Consider the following 12,721-nt stretch of genomic DNA (forward strand, 5'->3'; position numbering starts at 1 on the left):
ATGAACATTTAAACACCAAACAAAAACCACAGTAACATACCTGAGTTATGTAACCAGGAGGAACGTAGATTGGTGGCAAATTATTGGCTGGTACTATCAGAGGTATGTCTGCAGGTCCTAAGAGAATTATTAATAAATGTTAAACAAAGTCCATTACAGAATACAGTTAACTTTGCTGGAAACCAGGACTAAGATTTAACAATAACCATTCTGAAAGGATATTTCTGTGTATTCACAAAGCCTATTGCTGAAGTATAGTTGAATCCATGAAAACTTATTTCTTTCAGTGGAATATAATCAAGAGATACAATGAGTAGTGGGTAAAATATATATTTTAAAAATATTGGCAAGTTCACTGTAATGAAAATGAATTATCAGCTTTCTGGTAATGTTCTCTCACTTAGCACGGTTGCCTAAAGTTTTACTTTGTGTCATAAAATAACTTCTTGCAGTGATATTGCCTAATAAAAATGAAAGGAATTGTTATATTAGGTCTTCCTTCGAATAATATGAAGGAGAATACATACATATGTATATAATAACAATTCATGAAAAAGAGGCCATGAATATTAAAGAGAGCAAGAAGGGGTATATGGGATAGTGTGGAGAGAGTAAAGGGAAAGGAGAGAATGATATAATTATAGTATAACTTCAAAATGAAAGGAATCATTAAAAAAAAAGTGAAACAGGAGCCCAGATGGATCCCTCAGTGCTTAAGAGCACTGGCTGATCTTCCAGGGAGCCTGGCTTCAATTCCGGGCTCCCACCGTTAGTTCATAACTCTTTGTGAACTCAAGTTCCAGGGCATCTGATGATCCCTCTCTCCTCCGCACTGGTGAACAGACATATATGCATGCCAAACAATCATCCACAGAAAACAAAAAGAAGTCAAATCCTCGAAAAATAGAGCAAATCGTTTTTAGGAAATGACTTACTAGGAAGTCATTGATGTGCAATGTGCAATGATGCGCTTTTCGATCCCATGTTCTTAATATCTCAAACATATTTGCATAGCGGCTGAAAGCTGCTACAATGCAGCTACTGATTTGTCATCATCCCTTGGGTGATTCGAAATATTATATTTAGTATTTAGTTCACATAGTGCATTAGTTTGAAGGCCCTAGAATGGTCATTTGTGTGAGTTCATGATAAACATTCCGTACCAACTCTTTAAAATCTGTTATTAGATGATATTTTCTGGAGACACAAGTGCAGAGACAAAAAGCCCAGCAAAATAAAAACAGAAATTCCCCACACTTTAACAATCTGACTGAGCAACTGCAACCTTACCTCAGTGACTTGAGATGTCTTATATGAACATTAGACTCTAACTTCTTTTAAAAATGATTTAGTTTTATTTTATGTGTATAAGTGTTTATATGTATGTATGTAGACCATGTGTTTTCTTGTGCCTGCAGAGTCCAGAAAAGGGTGATGAATCTACTGGAATTGGAGTTACAAATGGTTGTAAGCTGTCTTGTGGGTGCTAGGAACTATACTTGGGTCCTCTGCAAGAGCAAGAAGACCTCTTCACTTCTTAACAGGAAACTTCCAATGAACCGTACCCCAAATGATCAATCTCAAGAAAATGGATGCTACTTAATGAAATGTACTGCTTAACAAAATAGTGAGATGCTTACATGCTTATCCAGTTACAGACCCACAGAAATGGCATGAGATAAGACTAAATAACTTTCCTGTAAGAGAACTTTTATTCCTTTTCAAGGGGTGATTCTTTCTCTGAAGAATTTTTTTACTGTGTTTCTGTCTCTGCAGTATATTTTCCTTTTTGGTAATTTCACATATACATATACATATACATATACATATACATATACATATACATATACATATACATATACATATACATATACATATACATATACTGTGTGTTGGTCATATATATCCTTCCCTTTCCCTCTCTCTAGTTCTTCTCACCCTTCCATTTCTTATTTCACCCTCTTAATTTTTAATATAATCCACTAAGTTCAATTAATTCTGCCAGTGTGTGTGTGTGTGTGTGTGTGTGTGTGTGGTCCATGCACTGAGGCATGGACAATCTAATGGAAGTCCTCCCACAAAGAGAAATAGCCCACCCTCAATAGTCATCAACTGCCATTACTCCTCAGAGAGGGGTGGAGCATGGAAGCTGCACCCCGCTCCATGCTGGAATTTAACTCTCTTGATCTTTTGAAGGTCTTTTTCAAAAACCACAGCTGCTGAATCCATGTATACAGCAACCATGTCAAGTCCAGAGGCTGGCCTTTCAGAAGTAAACCTCTCCATCCTCTGGCTCTTAAGTTCTTTCTCATCATACTTCCAAGATTATTCCCTGAACTTTTTGTTGTTGTTTTATGAGTGTGTGTGTGTGTGTGTGTGTGTGTGTGTGCATGTGTGCATTCATGTGTGTGTGTTTTGATATAGATGATCTATCTACTGCCGAGGAGTCAAAATTTCTCATTCTCAGCATTTTGAAAAGTTAGAAAGTCTCTGCATTAACTGCATGACCAGACTCTGCAGTAAGAAGCTTCCCCCAGCCAGGGTTGAGAGCAGCACAAGTCTGTCATTCCATGGAATTAGAGACTTTACTGTAGTTTCTTTAATATTTCCTTATCTGTTCAGGTCTGGTAAATACTTTTACCATGGTGCCTTTGGCTTGCCACTGTTCTTTCTAATACAACATTTTGGTGGCTGGAAGGTACCCATTCTTGCCTCTTTGGACCTTTCTCCAGTCTGGTGATTATGGTAGTCAGCCAAGGAAGCTTGGGGCATTTTCAGTGAGTTCCAATGGCTTCTGAGCTAAGACTCTCAACTAATTATCACTCATCAAGAAATTCCTTCTGGTTTCTGTGGAAAAACTTACTTTTTGTTTGCAACTTAAAGACTCTGGCCAAAGCTATTCTTTCCCCCCCCTTCTTTCTCTTCTATTATTACTGTTGTTATTATTATTGTTATTACTGGTTTTTCAAGACATAGTTTCTCTCTGTAGCCTTGGCTGTCCTGGACTCTGTAGACAAGGCTGGTCTTGCACCACTGTGCCTGGCTCAAAGCTAATCTTTGGTGGGAATTGAAGGCAGCAGAAAAGAAAGGAAGTCCATTATAAATCTGTAAGATTAAGAAGCCATTCTGAACACGCGTTGTGGCTGGCAGCTTGTCCAGATTTAATTCCCACATAGTGAAGAGTCCTCCTTCTTTTGTCCCTCTCCTTTTCTCTGTCCCAGTGTTTGCTACTACTTTTCTAAACAGGAATACCCACCATTTTTTTTAACTGCTCCAGGATCACGAGTCCTCTCTTTTCCCTCAGAACTGTTTTGTGGTCACGCTTGGTCTGGGAGATTTCCTTTCAATGTTAATTGACTACATGCATGAGTATGGCTATATAATAAAATTGTCTCTAACTTTTAAAAAACAGAAGGGTCTCTGTTCTCAGAGTATGCTCCAGCTTAAAGCATTCTTCAGACTGGTCAGTATGGTGACAGTGATTTTACCTCTGACTACAGGGGTAGTTCATTGCCCTCAAGAAATATTCTCTGGGTGAACAATGCAACTGTGTCAGACCCATGCAATGGCTTCTCATATCCTTATACTTTTTCTTACTGAACACTCGGTTGTGGTCTTAAAAACTGGTCTAAATTTGATTCTCACTCTTAAAAAGAAAAAAAAATATCTTATTTTCTTTTGTAAAAAAAAATTGGCTCTTGTTTGGAAAAACAGTGGATGTAACCTAGAACCCCTGCTCAGATATAACCCATGGTATCTGAGTATCCAAGTGGGTTTCCCTAGTAAGGGGAACAGGGACTACTTCTGACATGAACCCAATGGCGAACTCTTTGACCCCCTCCCCCATGAAGGAGGAGCAGCCTTGCTAGACCACAGAAGAGGACATTGTAGCCAGTCCTGATGAGACCTGATAAGCTAGGGTCAGATGGAAGGGGAGGAGGACCTCCCCTATCAGTGGACCTAGAAAGGGCAGGGAGGAAATGAGGGAGGGAGGGTGGGTGGGATTGAGAGAGAATGAGGGAGGGGGCTATAGCTGGGATACAAAGTAAATAACCTGTGATTAATATAAAAAAATAAAAATAAATGTAAAAAAAATGGCCCTTATACACACTCCTAGCTCAAGAATGCCTGCCACCTCATGGCATATTAAGCTATAACTACAATCTACAATTAGATCTATTTTGTTCTAATTTATCAAAAGACTCTGAGGTTCCTTATATCTAAGTCTTAATGGCTTTGCAGCATGATCTTCAGTTGTGAGAGAGATGCCTTAGGTGCCTTACACAATTTCATGACCTCTACAATTAGTTCTGGGGGACGGTCTTGAGAAGTCTTTATTTATCACTACCAAAGGCTCTGCTCAGTCTGGTTAGTTAGGCCAGGGTTATGGTGTGGTGTAGCTTCACTGGCCATCTCAGAGCACTAAAATGGAAACTTATGAGGAAAGTTTCGCCAAGACAGTTTCTTGTTTATTAGAAAATTTTGAAAAGGGTCATTATTGAACTTAATAACTATAACACCTTGTGGGAGACAACACAGGGATGCTCCCAAGAATCCTACTTGCTTTCAATCTAGGCTTGTTGAAACCATGTAGAAGTACACTAATCTGGCTGTATGTCAAAAAGCCAAGACAACCTGGCTATACATTTTACAAGTAAAATCTCTCCAGACATTAGATAAAAGCGTAAAGGAATCCTAAACTCTTGCTTCACTTTATTAGACATGGCCTTCAGGATCTTTAATAACAATTGTCTATTCTCGCTTATCTCAGGAAACTCTCGAGCTCCATCTAGTGGCCACCCTGTTTATTCACAAGGAACTAACTCATTTATGGGCCAAAGGACTCTTTCCTGTCGTTGCTGTTGTTAGCAAGGACATTTTCGCTGAGTTCTGAAAGTTACTGGGCTATACACTTCCTTCAGGACATGTCCAATCTAAAAAGTACAGGCCAATTGGAGGCAAAAAGTACCTCTCTTCCTTGTGAGGGAAGGCTCAACCTCCGCCCAAAGAACCCACCCTCAGATCAAACCTAAAAAAAAGAGTAACTTGCCCAAGATTTTGTGAGAGAACAAAAACATGACACAGAGGCAATCTCCATTCCAGGCCCATCCTCTCCTGTCATTAAATTCCAGTTTGAATCGTCCCTCCTTCCTGTGGCTAGCAGTGTCAATTTCTCGTAGTCAGCTTCCGTACATTCATACCACTAATGCCATTCCTGAGACTCTTAGTTTAGCCATGTCTATTACCTGCCCAACCCGACCTCAGGCACTTCCACAGCTCTGATAAGAGAAGTTTGCTCTCTCGCCTTCTCTGATGAGAGACCTGCTTAGGTTTACTTCAACATAAACCTTTCCTCACTGTTGTGGAACCATCTCCTCAGAGTCAGCATCTTCTTGCAACCCAGGAAGCATCTGACAGTGGCAGCTTATCCTGGGGAGTCCTTGGCTTTCACCCTGTTCTCCTTTACGCCTTTTTTTTTTTTTTCAGTCTTAGCTTCATATGGCATGAAGGTCAATCTTTTGGCTGTTTTATAGAAGTATGGCGTCCTAGTCAGGACGCTGCTGGACATCCCAAACAATATGCAGAATTTAGCCTTCTCCAACCCACTCTAGTTACTGTGTAATCCACTAGGCTGGCACTCTCTCTTTCTCTCCCTCTCTCCTCTCTTTTCTTTTTCCTCCTCTCATTCTCTCTCCTCTCTTTTTCTCTCCTTTCTTTATCTTCCCCTCTCTCCATCACATCCTCTTATATTCCCTTCTTTAGCATTTCTGGCATTGTGGAGGCTTCTGGCTCTGTACTTATAAGAGTTCAGTAATCGCTTCTGTCTGCTGCTGTCTTAAGGTGACTAGGAGATTGGTCCCTCAGGTACTGCCCAGATTGAGAGGTCAAGGAATTATTTACTGGGATGCCTGGCCACCCTCCCCCTTTTTGAGACAGGGATTCTCTGTGTAGCCTTGGGTGTTCTGGAACTCGTTCTGTAGATCAGGCTGGTCTAGAACTCAGAAACCACCTGCCTCTGCTTCCCTAAGTGTTTGGATTACAGGCATGGGATACCACTGCCCAGCTGCCATTTCTTTTTTCTTTCTTTCTTTTTTTTTTTTTTTTGACCTCTACAAGAAATGTCCCATAGTTCACTGACAATATTACAGGGCCACTTGCCGGGGGGTCTTCAGAACACCCTGAGCCCTCCTCACCACCATGAGTTTCCAAATTTCCTTCAAACCTTCAGTATCTCCTTTTAGGGGCTTTTTGTCTAACTTCTCTAAAGGGAGTGAGATCTGATCCAGTAAATGGCCTGGTGGTGATGTAAATTGGACAACACCTCTCTGTGATCTGAATGGGACATCTGACTTGGCCAACTGTGCTCATAATCACAACCAGTAGGATACTCCAGCCTGTTGCTCATTTCTCTAAACTTTAGGACTAGAACCAGAAAGTCACAGGAAGCTCATCACAAGGCTGCTTCCCATTGGCCTTTCCTGTGTCAATCCTACTCTTCTACCTATATTCTTCTCTTGAAAGAGACCGCACCCTTCTCTCTCCCTTGGAGATTCCACCTTTAGAGCTGCTGCTGATCCTCCTCCAAACCATCTCCCACTTGGTGCCTCTACCTGCTGCTCTGGAGCCTGGTGACTTGCTCACTGAACATGGCCCCTAGATAACAAAGTGGCAGACACTTCTGTTGTCCTCCTCCTCACTGCTTTTCCAACTATAAGAAACACTTTTTGTCACTGGCATGAAAGCCTCCACATATCATACCCACCCTTCGTCTGCTCTTCTAGGACATAACTTTTGTGCACTCATTTCTCAAATTACCCCACAGTCCATTTCCTTTACTCTGAAGGGACTTGCTTCATAAATTTGGATCCACCATAGTCTCTCTTAGCTGTCAAATTATTAACTTATCCTCCTGTGCTAGCTGAACCTGCGGCTGACTCCTTCCCATCCCTTAATCCTGTTCTTGTCTCTAAAGTCAACCCTATTACATAGGATACAAACCACCCAACAATCTGCTCATTTCCCCCAGATGTCCTTCTTGATATATCTTAAATCTTCAGTACCTATTTTCCCCTGCTGGGCTTCAGGGACTCAAACCCATCACGTCTCACCTCTTTGTGAATATCTCCATGCCCACAAACCCACCACCACCACCATGCCCATCCTTATTGTTTGAAAGCCCAGTGTTCCTACCACCTTGTGCAAGACCTCTGACAAGGCAACTGTCTCCTAGTTCCCATTCACCCATGTATCTCCCCAACCTACTAGCATTTTGTCTCAGATCCCCCAGACATCAACTCCCCTTTCAATTTTGGACCTCAAAGTTGCCTTCTTCACCATTATCCTGCAGTCAAATCTTAAAACTATTCTGCCTTCACTTGGACTGACCCTGACTCTAACTTTTCCCAGCAACTTACCCAAATGGTTCTCTGCAGGGATTCTGAGAGAGCTCCTACCATTTTGGGAAAGTTCTTCAGTGGCAGTCAGCCTCTCTTCCTTCGTTTCTCCTGTCTTTCTCTCCAACTCTCCCTCTTTCTCCTCCAAAATAGTCTCCATTTCCCACAGCATTCTTCTCCAAGTAGATAGACCTGCTGCACAGTCAATTACCTTTCATAAGGCAGAGAGACCTCCTTTCAGTCCTGTGTCACAGAGGCTGTAGGTCTCCAACGTTGCTATTCTCTCTCAACCTTTATATGCTCCATTCAAAGATGACCTCATAGTCATCTGCTTTCCACTCCAGACATGCACAAAGGTTTATAACCCTGAGGCAGGCCCTCAGGAACTCCTGCCCTTGGGCTCCCCAACTCCTCCCAACCTTTTTTCCAACCTTCAACTGTACAGTGCTCATAATCACAACCAGTAGGATACTCCAGCCTGTTGCTCATTTCTCTAAACAAATTAAACTATATCTCAGAGCTGCCCCTTTATATCCCACAGTTCTAGGAAATGACATTCTGTTCAGCCCCAGAGTCTTCAGAGTTACTTTCCTTCAATCTATGTTTTCTCTGCCACCCATGGGCAACATGATTAGCTTTCTTGCACTCTCCTCCACTTCTTCCTTTTGTTCCCCATCTTGTCACATTACCTTCCTTTTCAGCCCTGGCATCCACTGAATTGTAGCCACTCTGCTCTCTCTAAAAATACAGGTAACTTCTTTTGTGTAGTCCAAATACCACATAATTGTTCCAATATAATAGATGAGGCCCCTAAGGTTGTTTACCACTTCCCATTCCCGGACCTCTGGATAGGTCCATTGATGGTAGTTTTCTCAAGGTATCTCCTTATCCAGTTAGCTATGATAATGGTCTTAGAGGAGTATCATGAAGATCTTGACTGCTTCCCCCTGTGGGTGGCAGAGGCAACTCCCCTCCTTTTTCAGACTACTTTTTGGCAGGCAGAGCTCATTGAACTCCCTAGGGGGTCCTAAACCTAGCAAGAAATACCAGTTAGCATCTACACACATTTTAAATATACCTATAACATCATTCATTCAAACTCCAAAACTTGGAGAAAATAATGTTTCCTCACTTCAAAGGGCACCTTGTCATTAATGGGAAACTTATCCCCTGTTTCCTTGAAGCAGCCCCATTACCAAAAGATTCCACTTTGGGAAAATGACTACCTAAACTCTGGGCCTGCTAGCTGTCCAAGGACCAGAATGTACCCCACTATCTTTCTCACCTGGCTATATTACTTATCTTCTCTCCCTTTCAAACTTATCTTACCATACCAGCAGAATACCTCCACCAAAGCCAACTTTTGAGAACCCTACTGTGTCTTAACAACCTAGTAATTTCTTCCTCATCTTTTATTCCTCCAAGAGAGCCACTCCTAGTTTACAGGTCAACCACTTTCCCCTCTGAAATGTCCTAGGTATACACGTTCATCTCAGCTCTCTTAAGAAAGAATTCTTACAGGATCTCTGTAAACAGTGTAACATCTGTCAAAGGTTCTCTCCATAAGCTAACATTAGGCCCCCATCTTTTCCAACTCATCTACTTATGGTTGAACTCATGCCTCTCTCCTGTAAGATGCACCAAATTCTTCCTGGTAGTACTTTCAAAGGTTGAGTGGAGGTGTTCCTCACTTCTAACAAATGTGCCTTATTGCATCCTCTGGGATACTAAGAGAAAGCGTTCCTCACTTTGGGTACTAGATTCCCATTCAATTTGACAATGGCTCTGAAATTTTTATCAATGGACCAGCTATGTCCTAAAAATTTCTGGAAGTTTCTACAATCTTTAACATAACCAGCTCTCTGGGAAAGGACAAAGAGCAAATGGCACCTACAAAACAATCTAGCCTGCTTCTCCCTTTAGCTAAACAAGGACTGGATTTCTTTACTCAAACTTCCTGATCTTCCTTGTAACCCTCCCATTCCCAACCCTTCTGAGTTAATGTATAGGCACCTCATTTTGTCTACACATCCTTCTAATTTGAACACATCAAAAGACCCTCTTGCATATTGAATGGCAGAGGAACATTTAAAGAAATGCTCAACATCCTTAGTCATCAGGGAAATGTCAAATCCAGTGACCCTGAGATTGCACCTTACACCAATCAGAATGGCTAAGATAAAAAACTCAAGTGACAACACATGCTGGAGAGGATGTGGAGAAAGAGGAACCCTCTTCCATTGCTGGTGGGAATGTAACCTTGTATAACCACTTTGGAAATCAATCAGACACTTTCTCAGACAATTAGGAATATTGCTTCCTCAAGATCCAGCTATACCACTGCTAGGCACATATCCAAAATATGCTCAAGTACACAACAAGGGCATTTGCTCAACCATGTTTGTAGCAGCTTTATTTTTAATAGCCAGAAGCTGGAAACAACTTAGATGTCCCTCAACTGAGGAATGGATGCAGAAATTGTGATACATTTACACAATGGACTACTATTCAGCAATTAAAAACAAGGAAATCATGAAATTTGCAGACAAATAGTGGGAAGTAGAAAAGATCATCTTGGATGAGGTATCCCAGAAGATGAAAGACACGCATGGTATATACTCACTTATAACTGGATATTAGCCATATAATATAGGATAAACATAATAAAATCTATTCACCTAAGGAAGCTAATCAAGAACGAGGACCCTGGGTAAGATGATCAATGATCAATCTTCATTCAGAAAGGCAAATGGGATGGACATCGGAAGAGGGAGAAAACAGGGAAGAGGACAGGAGCCTACCACAGAGGGTCTTTGAAAGATTCTACCCAGCAGGGTATCAAGGAAGATGCTGAGACTCATACCCAAACTTTGAGCAGAGTGCAGGGAATCTTATGAAAGAAGTGGAGATAGACAGACTTGGACAGGGACAAGAGATCCACAAGGAGAGCAACAGAACCAAAATATCTGGGCCCAGGGGTCTTTTCTGAGACTGATTTTCCAACCAAGGGCCATATGGAAATAACCTAGAACGCCTGCACAAGCTCATTCTAACCACCCTTGCATGCCCAAATGTCAAGATTGTTTCCATTGGTACCACTTCTCCTCCATAACAAAGGTTCCCTTTGACCCTGGGGACTTGAACACACTAGTTACTAAATACTATTCCACCTACACAGGACCTGCCTTGATGTGCCTCATCTGCATCCTAGAGGACATGAACTAATGCACCCTCCCCAGTCTACCACTTAGCTCTGCACTCTTTCTTTCTCTTTTTCCTCCCTCTCAGACAGGGGCCTGGATCTTTATCTGATACGTAAACCAGACTGTCTTACTCATTACGAACTCCCTCAAGTCCTTTAATGATTCCATCAACCCCTCTTGTTGGATCTGCCTTCACTTGCCTCAGGTAACTAAAAAAGGCTTTACTGACTTCTGTCAATAGGCTGACTTGCTTTAGAACCAGAACTCCACCATGCCTGACAGGACATTGCTGGATCTGAGTACACACATGAAGATGGCTGGGATGGAGGTGAAGATTTCTGCAAAAAGACTACCATAATTAGTTTCCAGAGATTACTTACTTGCCTATAACCCCCTCAGCATCTTTTCACTGGCAACAATAAAGGCCTTTGTTTAGCCTACCAAACCCCCTCTATGCAACTCCTGACCGTAATCCCTCATTTTGTTGATTGTTGACAGCTTACAACCTGGTCTCTGCAACCTTTACCCTAACCACTCTTTCCCCAACTCACAACATTAACCTGCCTCTCCTTGCTCAATCTGAAGCACTCCTTAGAACTGAAAACAACCTCCGTTCATCAGCCAGAAGCCAAAACTCAGATCCACCGTCTACAAAGGAAGAGACTGGCTTTCTGATCCCTTCCTTGTGTTTGACTTTCCCCATCCTGTAGTTTTCTTCTAACCCTTCTTATTCCCCAATGCATCTCTTACCCGCTATTAAATTCATACCCATAGTTTCTCTGAACTCCCGTTCCTGAAAACAAATACTTTCAACTTAACCTAGGAAGTGTCCCCTTCAGATTGTCATGCCACCCTATGTAGCCTGTCACAGCCTTAGCCTTTGGACACTCCATCTCCCTCTGGCACACATACGCTTAACACCAAATATGGACACTTAGGGAAGCTCTTTCAGACATGCTGCTTTGACCTTGTCACTGCCTGACATACACCACTGGAATCTTTTGCATTTGCAGCTCCTAGGCATACATGTGTCTTCCCGTTAATTAGATAAGTGTATGTACTCTTACCTTCCTCTGCCCCACAATCTAAATTTTCCCTCCTGACACACAAATCCCAACCCATATCTTGACCCCTGCTAGGATACACTGGGCTGTGAAGATGATCTTCCTGTTAGTAATCTTGGGGGGGGGGGGTTCCTCATGAAAATGGATACAGGAACTTCCATCCTGTGAGCAACCTTTCGCCAGTTAACCCTTCTTTGCAAACAAGTATTAGGAATCTCAAAGATGCTGCACATGGGCTCCTGACAGTTCGGGACCAACTGCTGTTGTCACACAGGATTTCGGTTTCCTGCAGGCCTCCCTTAGGGGTGTATGTGTACTTCTGAATGATTGGGGCTACTTTTTTATCAGGAAGTCAACTCTGGTAGAGATGGAGCACAAAGGTAAGGGATAGAGCCACTGCCCCTCTGCAGGACCCCAGCTCATGGTTGGCATCGTCATTGTCCTAGCTGCTTCCTTTAGCTGCCCCATTTCACCTTGATCATCCTGGGCTCCTCTGCCTCCTTTGCTCACTACCCTCTTCCAGAACTTTTGGCTCACAGGATCACTTGAATTTCTCCTAGAGAAGTGAAATCACAAGAACACCTCAAAGATGCCCTCTTCTTTCAGACCCTTGGCTCCTAGGACCACCCTCCTCCCTAGCAGGAAGTACCATTAGAGACTTAGTTGCCCTGTCTTCCTACTGATGTATGAGTGACAAGGTTCTTGGCTTGAGTGACAAGATTCATGATCCTCTTATTTTGACTTATTACTCCATTTCATGAAGTAACAATTTCAGTTTCCTGAAATCAGACTTTAGCTGAATACACCATTCCTGCACACCCCAATTTAACCATGAATACCATTTCATTGATCCCATAACCTATTCTGATCATCCAGGAAAATCCCAAGCCCCACCACCTGTAGCCCCTTTCTAAGACTAAGCCTTGTAGAATCCCTCACCTGTGGAAGTTTCCTCTCGTTCCTTTTGATGAGAGCCTGCCATCAGGAAACAGGCATTGCCTGCCTCCTCTGTTCCAGCTTCCTGGCCCTCCACCTCTTTTGCTCTCCTCACACCCCAAAT

The 12,721-nt window shown here is 42.3% G+C and overlaps 1 protein-coding gene across 1 annotated transcript in view; it reads right to left on the minus strand.

Annotated features, from left to right (window-relative positions):
- LOC129665593 (fibronectin type III domain containing protein 3C1-like) overlaps positions 1-12,721 on the minus strand; it is a 57,516-nt gene that overhangs the window by 32,321 nt on the left and 12,474 nt on the right. The window contains exon 4 of the mRNA XM_055592354.1: positions 41-117. Coding sequence (XP_055448329.1) covers positions 41-117 — 77 coding nt within the window. The remainder of the gene's footprint in view (positions 1-40; positions 118-12,721) is intronic.

The sequence above is a fragment of the Psammomys obesus genome, unplaced genomic scaffold (genome assembly GCF_907164565.1).
Source record: "Psammomys obesus unplaced genomic scaffold, mPsaObe1.curated_primary_1811, whole genome shotgun sequence".
Classification (NCBI taxonomy): Eukaryota; Metazoa; Chordata; class Mammalia; order Rodentia; family Muridae; genus Psammomys; species Psammomys obesus.